The sequence below is a fragment of the Paralichthys olivaceus genome, chromosome 19, assembly GCF_024713975.1.
Source record: "Paralichthys olivaceus isolate ysfri-2021 chromosome 19, ASM2471397v2, whole genome shotgun sequence".
Lineage (NCBI taxonomy): Eukaryota > Metazoa > Chordata > Actinopteri > Pleuronectiformes > Paralichthyidae > Paralichthys > Paralichthys olivaceus.
Window position 1 is genome coordinate 19,301,022 of NC_091111.1, and position 19,716 is coordinate 19,320,737.

Sequence of the window (19,716 nt, forward strand, 5' to 3'; positions counted from 1 at the left end):
GGTCTGAGATAATCATTGTGGTCTGTGTTTGTGAGTGTGTACAGTATGTGCATGTGTGTGTGAGTGTGTGTGTGTGTGTGTGTGTGTGTGGGTGGGAGGTACATGAAAAAAAACACACAAGCCCAAAGTAAGTGTTCCTGCTGCTAAGAATACAGCATGTTTTCCTCAACCGCTATTTATAGATCGCACGTTGGGCCCCTAGACACACACGTCACTGAGCCCTGCTTACCAGCACTGAGGCTACATTGTGTGTGTGTGTGTGTGTGTGTGTGTGTGTGTGTGTGTGTGTGTGTGTGTGTGTGTGTGTGTGTGTCGCAATCAGAATGCCAGGGAGGTTGTTTAAACCCCGAGATGAGGAAATACAAAAGTAAAACTGCAACTTCAGCAGGTGTGTGTGTGTGTGTGCGTGTGTGAATGCGCTTTTGCTTTCAGGTGTTGGTGTGGTAAAGAAACGTTAAACAATGGAAACACACATATACACTGCATCTGCTACATGTTCACAGTGCAGTTGAAATGCTTTGAACTATTGTGTGTGTGTGTGGTGCTGCATGAAGTGTGTGTGTGTGTGTGACGGAGTGCAAACCAAGTTATATAGAGCTGTGACACCCAGAGAGGAAGGAAAGGTGCTTGCAGTGATGACTGCACTTCGACTTGGCCTTTTTGGACGCCTACACACATTATGACACTCACACGTCACTTCCACAGAACTATTTATAAGCCTTTGTGTCTTTTTAGGAACAGCGTGGGTTTGCTTTGCATTGGTGACTCACTGAGTGGAGGAAGGAGGGGGGGACGGAGAGAGGCAGGAGGAATAGATGGAAAAGGCAAAAAGCGCAGATGGATTCCAGTGTGAAGGAACTAACTGAGCAATCAAAGACATTTACATTCACACAACTTCTCGGTGTGTTGTCGTGTGAGGTGGTGTGCTCCAATATATCATGTTATTGTAAATGACTTCAAAATAAAAAGAGATCTTTTACTGTGCCATCTCCTGATTATTTTCTGAACGGGTGATTTTTTTGACAACAAAACTAAGTATCTCTCTCTTGTGTTTCTGCAGGTCTCTGAAAAGTGAATGAAGCAGCAGAAAGACTATCGACAAGCACCTTTACCTAAAGAAAGGTTAGTGTTTATACTTTGATGATGTTGTGTTTCATTTACACTCTTCCACTGCAAAACTCCTCAAATGTGTCTTTCTATCTTCTCCAGATCACTCAAGGATCCTTCAGCGCACAACATTAGCCGGTTCACAAAATGGCCAAAAGAGAGAAATATTTCTGATGCCACCAAAGCTCCATTTTTATGTCAATGGATGGGTCCTTTCTGTTTCTGTGAACTTGCCGGCACCCCTCACAGGTTAAGCTATCATGTCTGGTAGATTGGGGAACTGGTAACCCTCCAGAACCTGCCCTCCCAACTCCCCCACCATCCCCTCTCTTCTCCCTCTTCTCACCCATAGAAGAGCTTCATGAAAAATGGAGGCACGTGAATCAGCTGCCGTTGGGCACAAATCCTCAAATAGGGAAGCAGTGAAGGAGAAGGTGCCTCTGCAAAGAAAGTGGGTGTCCGAGCCCTCTGCAACAACCAAACGAAGCACTTTTGCTGACCCAGAGGCAAAACACCGTGAGAGTTTGCCGTGTGGTGCCACCGGGGGATCAGCACCTCAGCAGAAGTACGCAATCACAGGTAATTCTGGAAAGCTGCTATCTGGACCCTCTGCAGTTGGAGCTATAGGAGGCCCACCATCTCAAGACTCCCAAGGACCCTTTGCTCAGGGGTTCCCAAGGGGATACTCCTACCAGTTGGGCCAGCCATACCCTCAGCACCCCCAAACTGAGCGCTTCCTCTCAGGAGCCAAACCTCAACCTGGCCTAGAGCCACATGCCTGGCCATTTGCCGGCCAGTTGCCCTCAGATGACTTATACCCTGTGGGACATCCGGGACATACTCACCCTCATGGGGCTGGGAGGTTTCCCCGACAGAAATCTCCCAGTCTACCCAGCTCCTTTGGACAGTATTCTCAGTCAGGCACTGAACCTGGAGAGGAGGGGTACAGCAAAAAAGAGCAAAAGCCGAAAAAGCCTGGTAAGTACATATGTCACTACTGTGGTCGAGCTTGCGCCAAGCCCAGCGTCCTAAAGAAACACATCCGCTCACATACTGGAGAAAGGCCATATCCATGTGTACCCTGTGGCTTTTCCTTCAAAACAAAGAGCAACCTTTACAAGCATCGCAAGTCCCATGCTCACGCCATCAAGGCTGGACTCGTACCATTTTCAGAGCTCGCTGTGGCCCGCAGTGGGGACATGGACCAGGCTTCGCCAGTGGGTGAGACAGAGGTCCACTCAGATGGAGAGCAGAGTACCGACACTGACGAGGAATGTGTGGAGGGCTCCACCATGCTGATGGACAAGGACAGCCCCATCCCTCAGATCTCCTTTGAGGCTGACAAGACTACAGGTAATTTCAACAACACAAATTAGGAAAAAATCAATAAAGCCACATTTCTAGCAAGTATCACTCACTTGAGTGAAATCAATGTTCAGTCAATTTTTTTTTGATGCATCAGTACTGCTCAATATGGACCTTTCTTTGCATTACTGAATACTCTGTGACTGCAGCTTAACTCATTCTTTACCTTGTATTTTTTACTTTATTCTCTATCATGCTCCACTCTTACTCTCACTGCATAGGTGGTGTGGAACCAGCATATGCAGACTCGGCTGAAGAGCTGCCTGTGGGATCTATTAAAGTGCCTATCCTCATTGTCCCCAAGTCTGGGGGAGTCCCTTCCACAGGCATGGAGTGCCCACCTTTTCAGGACATCAAGGGGTCACATCACATGTTGGCATCACAGGTTGGCGGAAGAGCGCATTCTCTGGACGACTCCCCCACCATCAAACAACGTTTGGCCCTGAGGCTGACTGAGAAAAAAGGCCAGGACACTGAGTGTGCCATGTCCCAGTCCCTTAACCTCCTCAGTCCTCACAGCAAAGGCAGCACAGACTCTGGCTACTTTTCCCGCTCTGAGAGTGCAGAGCAGCAGATAAGCCCTCCAAATTCTAATGTCAAGACGTACGAAGAGATTATGTTTGGTCGGACTTGGTACTACCGACCCAACTCCAGATCCAGACAGTCTATCACAGTAGGCATGGCAGGGGCAGACCCAGCTAGCCTGGCTAGTTTAAAACAATCTGGTGCTATTCTGGAGATGGGGAAGATAGCTGAGGATCATATCTGTTTCAGAGGGGATGTAGGGATCTCTGGAGATCCCAAGCAGTATCCAACAGGACCCTGTCAAAGCAGCACAGGCCTATTGGAGCCTCCATCCGATTCTGGGCCCCTAATAAGGAGTAACTCTATGCCAACTTCTTCCCCGCCTAACCTCAGTGTCCCACCAGGTATTCGGGGCAGCCACTCCTTTGATGAGATGATGTCATCAGATGATGTGTTTTACCCTCAAGGGCTTCGCAGACTCAGAAGACAGGCTGCTTTTGAACATTCAGCTGCTGAAGCCCATGTAGGAGAGGCTGAGGGCTATGGACACATGCCCAAGAATTTAGCTTCATCTCTAGGTATTAAGATTGGTGAGCGCAGCCCAGGAGTCCCAGAGCACATTGCCTATAGCCCATATGGTACTAAAGTTAGCATGTCAGAAATAGCCACAAGAAAAAGGAGGAAAGAGACAAGTGTTGGCGATGAGGAGGACAGCCCTGGACATTGTGACAGTAGCTGTAGTGGTTCAGTGGAGATGATAGGGGACTATGAGTTTAAGCAAAGTAGTTTTGATGGGTCGAGAGCCACTCCACTAGGGAAGGGCTCTCTCAGTGCTCACAGCCAATCGGATAGCTTTGATACCTGTGCCAGCATGTGCTCTGAGGACATTGCATTGTTTACTGACTCTGAGTGCAGGAAGGCAGCTGGGAATGTCATATCAGTCATCCAACACACCAACTCCCTCAGCCGGCCAAATTCCTTTGAGAAGTCGGAGTCCTTTGAGCATCCAGGATATCAGACTTCAGAGAAAGGTCCACCGAGCCAGTACTCTGAGCAGTCGGACACAGAGATTTTTGAAGATGCTCTCAGTCCTGAATCTGCCCTACTGGCAGAGAGCATGGAGCAGCAGCTGCAAAGTGACAGTGACCTGGCCTCCCTTTCATCATCATCAGCTGCAGCCTCCCCTGGTCAGCCTTATCACATCCCACACAAACTAGTCCGACAACCCAACATCCAAGTTCCTGAGATCAGGGTGACAGAGGAGCCAGACAAACCTGAGAAAGACACAGAAGCTCCAATAACCAAGGAGCCAGATAAGCAGCCCCAACATGTTGAGGAGTTTCAGCTGCCACAGAGGAGTGACACGCTCTCCCAGATGCCCTCAGAAAAGCTCCCACCCAAGAAGAAGCGGCTGCGTCTGACGGACATGGAGCACTCATCTGGGGAATCGAGCTTTGAGTCAACTTGCACCAGCCTTTCTCGCAGCCCCAGTCAGGAGAGCAACCTATCCCACTCCTCTTCCTTCTCCATGTCCTTTGACAGAGATGAAGGCCTCAAGTCTGTCTCACCCATCAAACAGGTAACTTGTTATGTGTATAGTATTTGAACTGCCTTACCAGCAGTTTTAGTACAGTTTATTTCTGGCAAACTTTCCTTGCACTGGTCCCACCATGGTTGTGGTTCATTATGATTACTTTTATGTACTTGTAAAGACTCGATGATTCCATCACTATGTTGTTATATGGCACTTGTAAAAGACAAATAGGCCAAAGAAAATGGGAGGAATTCTTAATTTTTTTCTTTGCAATTTTGTGAACCAGGATGAATCGTTGGCCTGCAGTGGCGGAGCTAAGCAGTCTGAGTTCCTGACAGTACCCGGCAGTGGTCATTCCAGCCACCACCAGCAGAGAGAGATGAGGAGGTCTTCATCAGAGCAGGCACCATGCACACTGCCCACGGAGTTGCCTGAAATGCGTAGCAAGTCCTTTGACTATGGAAGCTTGTCGTCCTCCAGACAGGGAGAACTTTACTCCAGTGCCTCTGCAATGAAGGAACGACGACGTGGATATCTTGTCCGACAGGTAGCATAAAAACGTTTCATGCTGTATGGATTATTGTTCTTAAATATGAGCATAAAGGACAAGGTGGAGTCTGGCCTCTATACTCTAATTTCTTAGCAACTCCACCTCTTGCATCCATACTTCCTATATAATAATAATATTAATAATAATATCAATGTGACATCCTGACCGCACGTTCTTTGTCTTACACACTTAGTATCATAACATTTTATTTCACAACTGACATACTACTTTTTACACCCACATTTGACAGGCGTCACTGAGTGTTTATCCAGAGTCAGTCGCTCATGAGCCAGGGGGCACAGAGATGTCAATCAAGCAGGAGAGTTTGGAACATGGGGCTTGGTCTGGACCAACAGGATCCCCCCACAGCAGCACTGATGTAGCCAACAGGACCAAGAGAGTTGGCAGTAGCACTGGTGGTAAGGTTTCATATCTCATTATCTATTGTATCTGATTATTTAAAAAACTAAAATCTAATTTTCCCATTAATATGTTTTATTTACATGTATAGGATCTCATCAACACCACCAGCATCTCCTCCATCAGAGTATCAGTGAGGACAGTCTACAGGATGAACCACTGTATGGCAGGTAAGAAAGTCTGGGTTTTCCTATGCAATTCTAAATTACTAATTGCCTGTTGAGCTGTGGAAGAATTAACAAAATTCAACAACCATTTCAACAATTCCCTGGACTATATAATCTCCTGGTTCAATTAGTACAATGTTGTTAGCTACATTTAGTATAATACTAAGAATATTCCACCTTTTCTTCCTTAAAGGTCCCAACAGCACCGTCTTCATGCCCAGGGCTCGTCATCTGAAGGAGAACATCCAGGTCATGAGGTCATGAACAAAGAAATGATGCAGCAGTATCAGAGTGGCCCCCCCTTCCTCTCTTTCCAGCAACCAGGTCTCTACTGGACTCAGGAGGCCGGACAGATGCCCAGACAGCAGCCGGCCCAGCAGCAACTCCAAAAACTCCACCTCAGATCACCAGGCAGCCTCGCTGGACACCCACAACACAAACACGCACCACTCCACTCCCAGCAGCAAATCCATGATCAACAGTCACATGATGGAAAATCCGAAAATGACAGCTCTCAAATGTACCCTGCCTCTTTCTCATCCCGAAACTCTCCTCTGTCCCAGCAACAGCAAAACCTTGGCTTGCTCTCCTCTAAGTTCTCTCTGCCCAGCACCACCACCACCTCCATGCTTCTGCAGCAGATCCAACCTGTTTTTGCAACCCAGAACTTGGGATCACAGGCCTCGCTGCCTGGTATGCTGGTTCCTGTACGGATCCAAACCCATGTGCCATCATTTGGTAGTGTTATGTACACAAGTGTTAGTCAGCTGGTAGCTACCAGTCCAGGCGGTGCTGACAACTGCAGCATGTCTCCCCCGGTTGGTGTTGCGAGCACCGGCAAACCACCAGGAGGAATTGGAGGAGGTTTCAACCTGTCACACTTCATGGGAAAGACGGAAGGCTCAGCGCTGCGCTACCCTCCCTGGAAGATTCCAGATTCTCTGCCGGAGCAACGGCTAAACACAGGGATACCACTGTCACTAACATCAGGCACCATTTCAACCACAGACGCCTCGGGGTCAGGCATTGGCGGCAGCAAGCGCATGCTCTCCCCTACCAGCTCTCTGGAGCTCTTCATTGAGACTAAGCAGCAGAAAAGAGTGAAGGAGGAGAGGATGTATGGACAGATTGTAAAGGAGATGAGCGCTGTGGAGCTAAGTGGAACTGAAAACAGCACTACCGATAAAGGGCAGACCGGAGGTCGCCGAGCCCATCTGAAGAGTGATGGCTCCATGGATGACTCTGAAAGGATGTCTTCTTCCCCACCGAGCGACTACCCTTTTGCCACAAAGATTGCCATTCCCGTCCGTTCCTCTGCCCCCCACCTCCCTGATGTACCCCGAGCCGAGAGCTTCACCCCTCCTCTCCAGATTGTCACAGACCGATCAGGTGGCCGTGACTCCCCAGAGGAACTTGATGTGGATGATTCAGCTCCAGAGCCCAACTCTAGCCCACAGTCTATGGGCTCCTCAAATGATGCAGAAGATAGTGACAACACAAAGCCATGTGCATCCAGTAAAACACCTGTCAGCGTGCTGGTTCAGCTCGCTTCTAACCAAAGTGCAGGATTATCTGGAACAGCGGGCCAGACGCTGCTACTCACGGACATGGCTGATGTGCAGCAGTATTTCCAGTTCCCTAGTCTGCGCACTATGAGCAGAGTTAGCTGGTGTTTCCTGAAATACACCAAACCCAACAGCACCCAGGCTGCTTTGCGAGGGTCTGTCTACAGTTCATGGTGTGTGAACTCGTACAATCCCAATCCTCTAAATCTCAGCACCAAGGCTGCACTGGCCCTGCTGAGGTCCAAACAGAGGAGGAACACAGATTTGGTTTACACAACATCAGCCATGTCTCCACCCAGCTCTGGAAAGCTGGTGTCGTCTGTGGCCTGGAAGCTGAGGTTTGATCAGGTAAATAGAAATTTAGAGAAAACAACACAGAGACACACAAGTGAGAAAGAATCTTTACCTTTCTACTCCTCTCCCTCCTTTTTCTTTTCCCTCTCCCGTCTCTGCAGTTGAAACCAGAGCTGATGCCTGTTGATGTCTGTAACTTCGGGAGGAAGATGAAGGGAGTGGTGTCGTGGGACCGTTCGAAGGAGGAGCAGGTGGAGAAGGAGGTCTCAGCCAAACAGTCCGCCACCGAACCCTCCCGGATCAAGATCTTCGAAGGAGGGTACGTTCAATTTCAGACACTTTTATTTGAGTTCAAATGCTAAATCGCGGTTATCCAGGTCAAAGACTGTCCCCGTTAATTCCAAACAAATGGAAGTTATTTTCCCCCCCCGGTCCCTTTGCTTGTTGGTTTGTAAGCAAGATCACACAAAAACTACCGGATCAAATACCATGAACCTGGAGGTGGAAGGTTGTGGTGTGGGTCAGAGAAGAACCCTGGACATTTTCTCAGAAAATCATTCATGGATCTTGATGAAAAATACTAACGCATGTTTAGGAAACTAATATCTATGAGTGTGGATTGAATTTATAGGACTATTGGTCCTTGATGGAGGTTAAAGTGACATTCTAGTTTTAATAGTTTTCTCTCGTATGGTGTCAGCACCAGGTCTTAAAAGGAGCTTCAGTGACATCTGGTGCACGGAAAAAGACTTTTTTTAACTGGTCAGATTTTGACAGTGATTGAAATCTGACATTGTTACGATTACAAGGTGAAACTGAGAAAGCCAGATATCTGATTCTAAACTTTACAGGTACTTTACTGAGTCAATCAATCAGCTCCATGATGAAAGTAATATCTGAATCAGACAACCAGTTCAGCATCGAGAGAAGTTTTTACTCCTCCTTATTTTTTGGTAGCTTCAGTTTCATCTTTTATTGAAAGATTTTCATCTAGAACTCATCGCTGCAGATTAACGAGATGCTTCACGAGGGAGAATTAAGAATTTAACATTAAAACAAGAGGAAAACATTTAAACAGTGATAGGCAGAGAAATCCAGTTCATAACAAGGACAGAAATAAATCACAATGAAATCAACTTGACGCTAGATCAGAACCTGAGCTACCTGAACTTAAAGGTACGGTATGTAGAATGTTGTGACATCTAGTGGTGAAATTGCATGTTGCAGCTGAACACCCCTCACCTCACCCTCTCCTTCCAAACATGATAGTTTGACGATGTTTAGTTTGTCCAGTCTGGACTAATGTAAAAAACATGGTGGCCTCCGTAGAGAGGGTCCCCTCCATGTAAATATAAAGGGTCTTTTCTGGGATAAAGAAAACTACAATTCATACAATTTAGATGAAACGAATTAGTGAAAACATCATGAGGATTATTCTACATTAAATTTCTGCCAATAGATCCTTTCACCTAAATCTTTCACACTGGACCTTTAAAGCTGCTGCTCCGACTCCGACTCACAACATACACAACTTTTCAGTCCCTTTCTTAATCCGAACAGCCAGACAAAATAAAAACGAACGTCCGTGACCTGCATACGAAGTTTTACGACATCTGTTTTAATGACGATTAATCAGAATGTGCCAAGAGTCTGAGGCTGGTAGACCCATTGCAGGCTGACGACTTGAGCTTCGCTGTAATTGGACGTTTATTCTTCTCTCAATTTATAGACATGTGTGAAGTGGATCTGTCCCTCATTAGTTGCATTTAAAAGCTTGTTCACACTGTTTCTCTAATGTTTAAAGAGGGACGGAGGCGTTGGACTTGGTTTTTATTTTATGTACCTCTTTTTTTTTTTTTAGAGTGACATCAGCATTATTAAAGTTTCGGTCCATAACTTCAATTTAACCTTTAACTTGCTTTATGACTGATGAGTCTGAGGATCATCTCATTATTATTTATATTAGTATATAGTTGATTTACTGTGGTGCAGGACAAAAAGACTTCTTTATACGGTTAGATCATTCAATATTATTCTTTATTTCTCAGATTGTGGTGATTTGATTATTGGAATATTTTGTCTCTGTCCTCTTGTTAGCTCCTCCTCGACTCCGTCATTGGACTGTGCATCAAGCATTCATACTAATAATCATAACATCAGAGCATGAAACGTTTCAGGGCAACCTGAATATTAACTGTGATTTGATTAAAGTCACACATATTTTGTCCTTAAATGTTCATTATATGGTCAAATAAAATAAAATAAAATAAAAGCTATGAGGGAGTAAAATCTACAAACCTCCATAGTGAGAGATTCCTCCTGCATCGTAATGTTTTATAGTCTTACAGTTGAGCCAGTGAGAGCAAGGCTACTGAATGGAACAGACGGTGCACACACACACACACACACACAGGGCGTTATTAAATGCAGCAGACAGTGAAGTAATTCACTTTTGTCCCCGAAGGACATTTTAGAAGCAATAAGTGGATAAAAGCATACAAACAGGAAAACACACACTTACATAAACATGATGCACATCAGTAATAAACACACACACACACACACACACACACACACTAAAGCTCATTAAAAAACACACAGCAGGATTGAAACCTCTTCAGATGACAGAAATCCATAAAGTACAAGTATTGGCAGAGAAACCAAATCCATTACCGGCCTTGAAAGTATCGGTAAGCGAATCTGCTTCATGATTTTACCGTGTGCTGTGAACAAAACGGAATAAAACAAAATGATCATCATCATAATTCATTTTCATAACTGGTCGCAGCTGTGTAAACGTCTCGACTGGTTCAGAGGCATTTCCCACTCGGCTGCGCAGCTGAAACACAAGTTTCCCCTCGCTGGTGCAGACGGCTCGTTTGATGTACCTGATATTCCACCTCCTATAACACACGAGGCCCGACCTCGCCATTACAGACACTCTCCTCCAGCCGCTGCAGACAGGACAGGAAACGACACAATTCACCAGCCGTTTTCACCATTTCACCACAAAGGAAATATCCCTTTTTTTTCTATGCGTTTAAAAAGAAAAGTGAAGCTTCTGTGGCGGAGAACAGAGAAGATGAAGCAGGATCTGACCGGTGGTAACTTCGCTCCACGACAGACAGACTCGTTCAGACGCAGTTTCACTTCAAGCTTCATTTGGGAAAGAAAATCATGTCTGATGGTGAATTTTAGTTTTTAAAGTCCTGTAAAATAAAAAGTGGGAATGGAAGGAAGACTTTCTTTCTTATTTTAGACAAGAAGGATAAACACAGAGTAGAAATAAAGAAAACTAAAGACAGTTATTCAGAGTTATTCAGCAATAAGTAGAATTAATAGATTTATTTTTATATAAGATGCACACATAGGATTTGAACTTCTGTGTGTTCACCGGAGATTCAGGGAGATTTATATACAATAAATACCTGCATCTAATTTGAATTGGTTATTTGAATTGTTACCATGAGCTCCGAGATGTAATTTCTAAAAATATTCTTGTAATAAAACTGTTTCATTTCCTTTACAGACTTTTTCCTCTCAGACTCTCAGTAGGAAACGTTTTAATCTGTTTCTCTCTCTTCCCTCGTTCATCTCATCCTGCATCCGACGACGTGTCTGAACTTCAGCAGCGTCACATCGCATTTTAAAGACGCACAACTTTCATCTCAGGGCGTTTCCTGTCGTATCCTCTCTGCTCCTCTCCTCCTTTAGCGTTCTCTTGCTGCTAGTTAACTCTGAGTTAGATATTTCTCACGGCGTTTCTCTCTGACGCTCGCTGCAGTCGAGCAGAGAGAAAACCAGCTTTCAGTTTTATTAAAGCAGAACCTCTGCGTCAGCAAGTATCTGAGTCCCAGAGCATGACTGTGAATCTGTACCAGCTGCAGGGCGGCTGACCTCTGACCTCTGACCCTGACCTCTGACCTCTCTGCGGAGAGAGAGAGAGATGAGGATCTATAGCTTCTCTCTCTCTCTTTCTCCATCAGCAACCTGAGCTGATGATGATGATGCTTGTCTATTTTCTGTGTTGGTGCTTCTGCTGAGGATGTGTTGTGTTTTATTCACCTTTAGGGAGAGAATAAAATCTGGTGAAATGAAATGACTCCCAACTGCTGGAGCGGAGCTGCCGACTGTATTAGACTCAGACAATTAAATCTGTTTCCAGTCGTCAATAATAATGAAGGGAAACGAATAATAAAGATAAAGAAACAGAACTCGGTTAATTTTAGTTCGGTCTGTTTCTTTCTTTCAAAGTTTTTTTTATCGAATTTCACAATTTACACACACAAACCTAAAAGAACACCCCTCAACATACATCCCATCCCTCCTGCCGTCACTCACACACATATCCAGAGTATATACACACTAACAAACCATTGTAATTCAGTTTGGTCTGTTTCTAATCTTTATTTCTTTAAATTAAAACATTAGAAATTTGCGTTAAAGTGGACATATTTACTTTTTGTGACTAAACTCAAGGACAATGGACGGTGTAAATTCTAAAATGTGTTATTAGAATTCCTGGAATCAAACCCGAAATTTAACAGATTCTTTCTTGCACCATGTTTCATCCTTTCACCAAATTCTGTGTAAACCCGTGTGGTAGTTTTTGTGCAATTCTGCTGACAATCAAACAGACATTTAAAAAACTTAGTGTCCTCTGTTCTTTCTTCCAGCTACAAATCCAACGAGGACTATGTTTACGTTCGTGGTCGCGGCCGAGGGAAGTACATCTGCGAGGAATGTGGTATCCGCTGCAAGAAGCCGAGCATGTTGAAGAAACACATCCGAACGCACACCGACGTCCGGCCGTACGTCTGCAAGTTCTGCAACTTCGCCTTCAAGACGAAAGGTAGGGCTGCAGTCCCCGGCCCATGCCCAGTACCGTGTCTCAACATGAGTTTTACATTCCCCTCAGGAAATTAAAATGATCCATCATCGCATAAATTTGCCCTGAAACGTTCTTTTGAACAAGACTAATCAGGTTCTTGAGGAATAGCATCTTTACGAAGCTATTTTTAGTAGAAAAAACTCATTATCGAGGTTTTAATTGAAGAATAAAATCCAGAAATATAAAAGTAAGTGAATAAAACATGCAGAGAGCTCGTGGTGGTCGGACCGGAGGCTGACGATGCCGACGCGCTGATATCTGATCGTTATTAAAAAGCCGTTATCTGACGAGCAGCGACTTTTCAGAAGTTCAGACCAGGTTGAGTCATTAAATCACATCATGAAGAAATTATATGTGATTTGTTTTTTTCAAAAGTTCCATCTCACCCTCTGTCGTCTCTCCAGTAAGAGTCGTCACTCAAGAGTCATTAAAGTGTGTGTGTGTGTGTGTGTGTGTGTGTGTGTGTGTGTTGTAGGAAACCTGACGAAGCACATGAAGTCAAAGGCTCATATGAAAAAGTGTCTGGAGTTGGGAGTCTCAATGTCGTCGGTTGAGGACACAGAGGTGGACGATGGAGGTAAATAAAACACACACACACACACACACACACACACACACACACATACACACACACACACACACACACTCCGGGATCTGCAGCCTCCAGGCTCAGTGCGGTCGTACGGGGACAGGAAGTGAAATGGAAAGCAGAGCTCATCCTGACAACTCTTGTGTCAAACGCTCGACACATAAGAAGCTTTAAAAAAATCAATCAATCAAAGCATCACTCTCTCTCATTATTCAGCATTAAAATATTTCCATGATCTCCAAGGAACAATTTGTGAAGCCACAATTTTATTTTCCATCAAGAGACGAGAGGAATATTCATCGCTCATCGCCTCAGACGCAGCGGGAGGCTCGCGGACTCCAGGATCCCATTAATCAGCTGATATGGAAATAATCTGAGAATGATTGCTGGGGAAGATGTTGTGGGCTGAGAGGGATGAACGGGATTTCCCATGAAATATTCACAAATAATAAATTCATACAAACTCGACTACCGAACAGACTCTGAAGACAAATGAAGTCGTTTGGCTTCTTTCCAGATTTCATTTGGTGCGAAGCTCCTGAGGCGTGAACAGTTGTCAGTGGCGGCTGGAGGAGAAATAGAAAATAAAATCAAAAGTAAATAAGTTTGAAAAGAACCGTGAAGCTTTGAGTTCCCAGATGAATCCTCGGGTCTGGATCAGTTTGTTCCTTTGACTCTTTCTGTTCGGAGGCAACAAACAAACAAATGGTTTTTTTTTGTTGTTCCTCAGTTTTCAGACGAGCAGCTTTATTTTATTTCAGAATAAAGTGACGCTGTTCTTCTGCCAACACAAACGTTTGGCTGCAGCTTTATTGTCTTTTACTTTTTATTGTTTGGAGCTGGAGAGAAAATGTGGTTTTATTTCACGTCTAAACTTCTTTTTCTTTCTCGCTCATGTTTTCTCTTATTTTTCATTTTCCCTTCCTTCTCTTCTCCTTTTGGCTGTCTCCTATTTCTTTTCCTTCATTCATCACATTCCCTCTTCCTCTCTTTTTTCTGTTTCTGTTTATTTTATCTTTCTTTTCTCCCTGCCTTTCTTTCCTCCTCTCTGCCACTTCAAATTCCTCAACATTCTTTTCCCCCTCGTCTTTTTGCTCATCCATCACTTTTTATTTCCCTCCTCTTCCCTTTGTCTCCTCCTCCTCCTCTTCCTCCTCCTCTCTTTCCCTCCTTGTCCTCTCGTAGATGGCGGAGACGAAGGTCAGAGGTCAGAGAAGATTTCCAGAGGGGCGATGGCGGACCACCAGTTCTCGGATGCTGATGACTCAGACGGCGGCGAGGAGGATGGCGATGAGGTGGACGATGAAGACGACGAAGAGGACGACTACGACGGCGACTCCACTCCAAAGACTCGTTCACGCTCCACCAGCCCGCAGCCGTACAGCCTCCCCGCCCTGTCCGTCACAGCCGTGGCCGCCTCCCACCCATCTCCTCATCTGTCTCATCACACGTCCGACCTCCTGGGAAACACCAACAAGCCGCCGCTGTTCGGCTACTTCACCACCGTGCCGAGCATCCAGATCACATCACAGGCTCCGCCCAGTGACCCGGCAGCGAGGGAGTTTGGTCACGAGTACCAGCGCGGCCTGCAGAGGACGCTGGGGAGTAGGCTGCTGGTTCCACCCTCCTCCTCGATGGATGAAGACTTGTCCTTCCCCTCCCCTGACCTCTCCTCCCCCTCCTCCCGCCTGTCCTCACCCGGGCTGGACCACTCCGGCTGCCCGTCCCCCATTTCCCCGTCCTCCTCGCCCTCAGCCCGCCGGTACCTCTCCCCACGTCGCGACCTCTCGCCCCGTGCCAGACACCTCTCACCCCGGCGGGACGTCTCCCCTCTGCGACACATCTCCCCCAAGAGAGACCTGGGGGCGGCGGGTGGATACCGTAGAGACCTGTCCCCCAGGAGGGGACACCTCTCGCTGCTCTCCCCTCTGTCTCGACCCACGTCCCCGGCAGGAAGAGACTTTAAGCGTGACCTTTCACCACGTGGCCGCCACAGGGGGGTGCTCCGGCCTCTGTCCCCTCGCAGAGGACTCCACCAACACCTTCACCCGCAAAGGTGAGGACGACCTGACCGACTGAATAAATACTGTTAATCTGCACCAAAGACCTCTCCTCTGTACTTTGAACCCCTTCAATCTGTTTTGTTGTTTTTATTTAAAATGGCGGCTGCAGTATTTCTGTAAATATCTATGATTCTATTTAATTCCTGTAAAGTTTAGCAGATGATCAAACAGACTCGTTGTGTCTTTGAGCAGCCAGCAGAGCGGAGCGAGGAGTCTGAGGACGTTGGGTCAGGGAGACTTCGTTTCTCTGGGACGTCGCAGAACCAGCGCAGAAATGGAGACGGTAAGAATCAGTTCACTCGTTTGATTTTCTTTCTTTCCATTTCTATCATCTTTCTCTTCTCTGTTCTTGTTATTCATCCCTTTATTTTATTTTACCATAATTGATGTGTATTTTTTTTCTTTAGAAAAGAACGACAGAGAATTAAATATCAAAATATCAAATGTTCTTCGTTAATGTTCAGTTCTTAGCTGTGATCCTCTAAACTTTGTGACATTAAGTAGTAGCGCCGATGCAGAAAATTTAAAAATGATGACGGAAAGAAAGAAACCGACGGACAAAGTGGGGAGAAGAAAAGCGTTTGGCAGACGGAGCAGAAACATTCAGGGAGGATGAGGGAATAAAGAACGAGTCAGAGCGAGATAGAGCGTCAGAGCGAAGGGATGATTGAAGATGGGGCTGCTGGGTTCTGGTGGTAATGGGATCTTGGCCGGCGGTGGTGTGGTTAATAACGCGGCTGTTTTTCTTCTTAAGAGCTCCACTTCAAACTCTGGCTCCTGCTGCTGCTCCCGACTTTAAACAACTGATTATCGTCTGCTCTTCAAATAATAAATTCATGTTTTAAAAACCTTTTCTCTGACTCAAAAAGTTCGACTGAGGCTTCGTTCTTTTTGTTTATTTTTCTCCCGACACCTTCGACCACACATTTCTGCTTTTGTTCATCGAGACTCATTTTTATGATATTTTTTATCACAAAGCCAAAAATACCGTTTTTTTATCAAAACAAGTTTGTGTAATTATTGTTTGAATGTCAACGTCAGATTTAAAAAGTCAATCTGAGTTTTCGTCAAAGTTTTTTTGTGGAAGAATTAACTTATTATTAAATCAAATGTGCTTCATCGGTTTATTTCTCCTCTTGTGTTTCCAGGAACATCGTCCAGACTCGCCATCGCCAGGGGAACAGCGCCAGGCCAGTAACCATGGCAACCAGTCCAGCCCACCTCACCAAGTCCTGTTCAGTCACCTCCCTCTTCATTCTCAACTCCAGGTTATTTCATTCACATCTTATTTATATTGTGTGTGTGTGTGTGTGTGTGTGTGTGTGTGTGTGTGTGTGTGTGTGTGAGTGATTCTTTTTAGTTTCAATCATGTAACTTTTTAATTTTGATTCCAGGTGCGTTCGCCCTACCCGATGATCCCCATCGGTGGGATCCAGATGGTACACTCCGTCCACACGTCCGTCACCACCCCTCTCGCTCAGCAGGGTGCACCGCGCCTGATGCTGCAGATGAGCACCTCAGAGGACTCCACCACCAGCGAGGCTGCTCCCCCACATTTCACCTCCTTTGTCGAGAAGGAAGGAGGAGAGTGGGTAAGAGAGGCGTCGTCACCTCACCCGTCCTCGCAAGAGAGGGGCGGCGGGGGAGTGAGGCAGGAGCAGGAGGAGGGCATCCGGACATGCACCAACGCCATCGCGTCACTCTGTATCGACTCCGAGGAGCCTGCGGAGAGAGGACTGAAGGTGGATGAAGGTAAAGATAGAGGGAGGGCTCCTCCCTCTTCCTCCTCCCCTTCTGCGTCGTCCCCCGACTCTCAGCATCAGCAGCGCCGCTCGCCCTCCGTCTCCATGTCGCCGCCGTCTCCTCACCACTCGCCATCTCCTCCTGGGATTCAGCACTTTAGCGGCCTGGAGCTCAGGCCTCCCCACCCCTCAGTCCCTTCCTCCCCTCACTCCTCCACCTCCTCTCCTCACCCTCACAGCCCTGCGGCCGACGCCCTCCAGCCTTCGGCGGCGTCCAAACCTCCGAGGCTGGAGCGAGATGGAGAGGTCGAAAGCACAAAGAGGAGCAAAGACGTGTCGTAGACCTGCAGAGGAAGAAGGAGAGGAGGAGGAGCTGTGGATTTCTTTTTTTGTTTTTGGATAATAGGAAGGGATGAAGTGCAACAGAGAGAGAAAATGACCTTTACACACTTTACACACACATTTGTTCTAATTCAACACACACACACACACACACACTCTCTCTCTCTCTCTCAGATACATACAAAGAACATGGATGAACTTCTGCAGCATGCTGTTCACATGTCTGTTCTAACCGGGGCCTGCTATCTGACACTTTCTTATTTAAAGAGGATTTGCAAACGGTTACACATGTACGGAAACAACATGAGCTCTACGAGATAAAAAATAAAAGATAAGAAAGGAGTCGGGTTAAAAAAACGGTACGTCAGAAACAAAAGATTGGACGGCTACGTGTGTGCCTTTTCTTTCAACCTTTTTTTTTTTTTGCTTATATTCTGATAAGCAAACGAAGCAGGAAGGTAAATGTAAATACAATAATATCAGCTTTGTAATAATGCAAACTCCTCCCTCCACCTCCTCCCTCCTCCTCCTCCTCTGTCCCTCTCTCCCTCTCTTTTTGGACACCTTAAAAAGTCTGGACAAGCGATGTGAAGTTATGGATATTACTATTACGTACGGTTGCACTAAAACATATTTTTATATGAGTGAAATTTTAAAAAAATGGCTTTTTTTGTGTACAGCGGCAATTCTATATAATACTATTTATTATTGTTACCATGTTTCATAAATTGTAAATTTTTTCTTAAATGTCGTGGATGCCTTTTTCTATGTAAAGCATGGGTTTTTTGCTATCGCTGAAATTAGGGCGAGGATATATATATATACACTGTAATATGGCTTTATATGTTAGACCTATTTATATACGTCTAAGTGAGCACCCTCTGCTTGGAGGTATATACACATAGAAGTAAGATGAATATTTACCCAGCATATGAATACATACAACATATAGAATCTATCTCTCCCTGCACTTATCATATAGAATGACATTCACATTAAGGTTATGTATTTATGAGCTTGTACATTTTCTCTGCTGCTCTCTTCTCGTCCCTGGTTGTGATTTCTTTTTGTTTTTTAGTTTTTTTTCGTGGTATTATTTCTTCTGTTTCTTTTTTATTTGCGAGGCACAGACTCAGCATTAAGTGAACGAACATGCCTTCTTGCACCGTGGCATTCTGCTCTCCTCCTCCTCCTTTTATTCCTCTTCTCACTCCCTCTAACCCTCCTGCCTCGACACCAGCCGCTGAACGGCTCCAATCTCCGTCACGGGACTTTTGCTTGAATGAAAACAGTTTCTTTAAAAGGGGGAAACATTCCAGTATCCAGTCGAACCCCACGTTTCTTTTTCTCATCGTGTCCGAACACTTCGTTTCTGGAGACAAACACGTTCAGTAAACTCTCTGACAAATGCACCTTATATTTCTAAACACGAGCTGATCTTTTTTATTTTGCAGCAAACTTTCATTGAAAATGAAAGTGAATTGTTCTGAACCCTGAACAATTCATTTCACAGTCATTTGGGTCTTTCTGCGTTTTCCCTCCTCCGCTCCTTCATTTCATTTTGTAGCTAAGCAATATTTCTCCAGAGCTCTGCTCACCAGCAGGGAGTGTATTTGTTGCAAGGCAACACCAGTTGTACTTAACAACCATCCTAGAACCAGGAGAAGAAGGGAGCGATGAGGAGGAGGAGGGGATGTGGTGATTCTCTCTTCACAGTCCTGGTGGAGTCGGGCAGGTGCAATGTGAGTGTGTATCTCTGTATTCTGTATCGGTGTGTACTCGACCAGTATATCCTCTTATTCTTACCACTTTTTTCTATTTGGATCCTCCCTCTGTTATATACACTTATCATGACGGCAACGATGTCTTTAAAAAAAAGTCTGTTTCTCTCTTTCAAGAATATCAAAGCACAAGTCATTGTATAGAAATGACGACAATACAATACAAAAAAAGGACAAAAAAAAGGTAAATGTGCATATAAAAGGGTAACTTTTGTGATGGTGTTCCGTGGAATTAATACAAATATCATGTATGACCCCAGTCGACAAGGAATCGCAGTAGAAGTGGAAAAAATGGATTGTTGTTTTCAAATAAATATAAATACAGTAATTTATCTGTCTGTGCTTATTTCTTCTCTGAAAAACAAGATGGTGGCGCACGGACGCAGCGGCTCTCGGCTCTGGTCTCATTTGATTATATTCTTCAGTGACGATAAAGCTTTGATTTCATATTTCATTTTAGCAATATCAGGATTTGACCTTTAAAACAGCACTAATCAATGTGGTAACCCTTTAATTTACAGGCCGTTAATATGTGTTAATCAATATGAAGAAATTACAAAACCTTAATTGATCCCCTGAAGAAGAAATTCAATTTGAAATTAAGTAAGAAATGAAAAAGATTCCAAATATAAATATTACATTTAATACAATAAAGACATCAGTAGTTTTCTGTATATTTCTGATCGCTGGAGGTTCATCGATACGTTAAATACGTTCACGCATCAAAAGGAATCCTCTTAGCTTTGATCTTTCATATCATGTCCTCGGAAATTATTGCGTT

The 19,716-nt window shown here is 45.1% G+C and overlaps 1 protein-coding gene across 6 annotated transcripts in view; it reads left to right on the forward strand.

Moving 5' to 3' along the window:
- hivep2a (HIVEP zinc finger 2a) overlaps window positions 1-19,263 on the forward strand; it is a 71,808-nt gene extending 52,545 nt beyond the window's left edge. For all 6 annotated transcript variants that reach the window (XM_069515279.1, XM_069515277.1, XM_069515278.1 and 3 more), the window contains 14 exons: window positions 1,061-1,122; window positions 1,210-2,460; window positions 2,694-4,576; window positions 4,818-5,078; window positions 5,332-5,500; window positions 5,593-5,671; window positions 5,862-7,581; window positions 7,689-7,846; window positions 12,204-12,379; window positions 12,894-12,995; window positions 14,193-15,063; window positions 15,263-15,353; window positions 16,219-16,338; window positions 16,465-19,263. In XM_069515279.1, coding sequence (XP_069371380.1) covers window positions 1,476-2,460; window positions 2,694-4,576; window positions 4,818-5,078; window positions 5,332-5,500; window positions 5,593-5,671; window positions 5,862-7,581; window positions 7,689-7,846; window positions 12,204-12,379; window positions 12,894-12,995; window positions 14,193-15,063; window positions 15,263-15,353; window positions 16,219-16,338; window positions 16,465-17,154 — 7,305 coding nt within the window. In that variant the 5' untranslated portion in view covers window positions 1,061-1,122; window positions 1,210-1,475 and the 3' untranslated portion in view covers window positions 17,155-19,263. The remainder of the gene's footprint in view (window positions 1-1,060; window positions 1,123-1,209; window positions 2,461-2,693; window positions 4,577-4,817; window positions 5,079-5,331; window positions 5,501-5,592; window positions 5,672-5,861; window positions 7,582-7,688; window positions 7,847-12,203; window positions 12,380-12,893; window positions 12,996-14,192; window positions 15,064-15,262; window positions 15,354-16,218; window positions 16,339-16,464) is intronic.
- The last annotated feature ends 453 nt before the right edge of the window (window positions 19,264-19,716 follow it).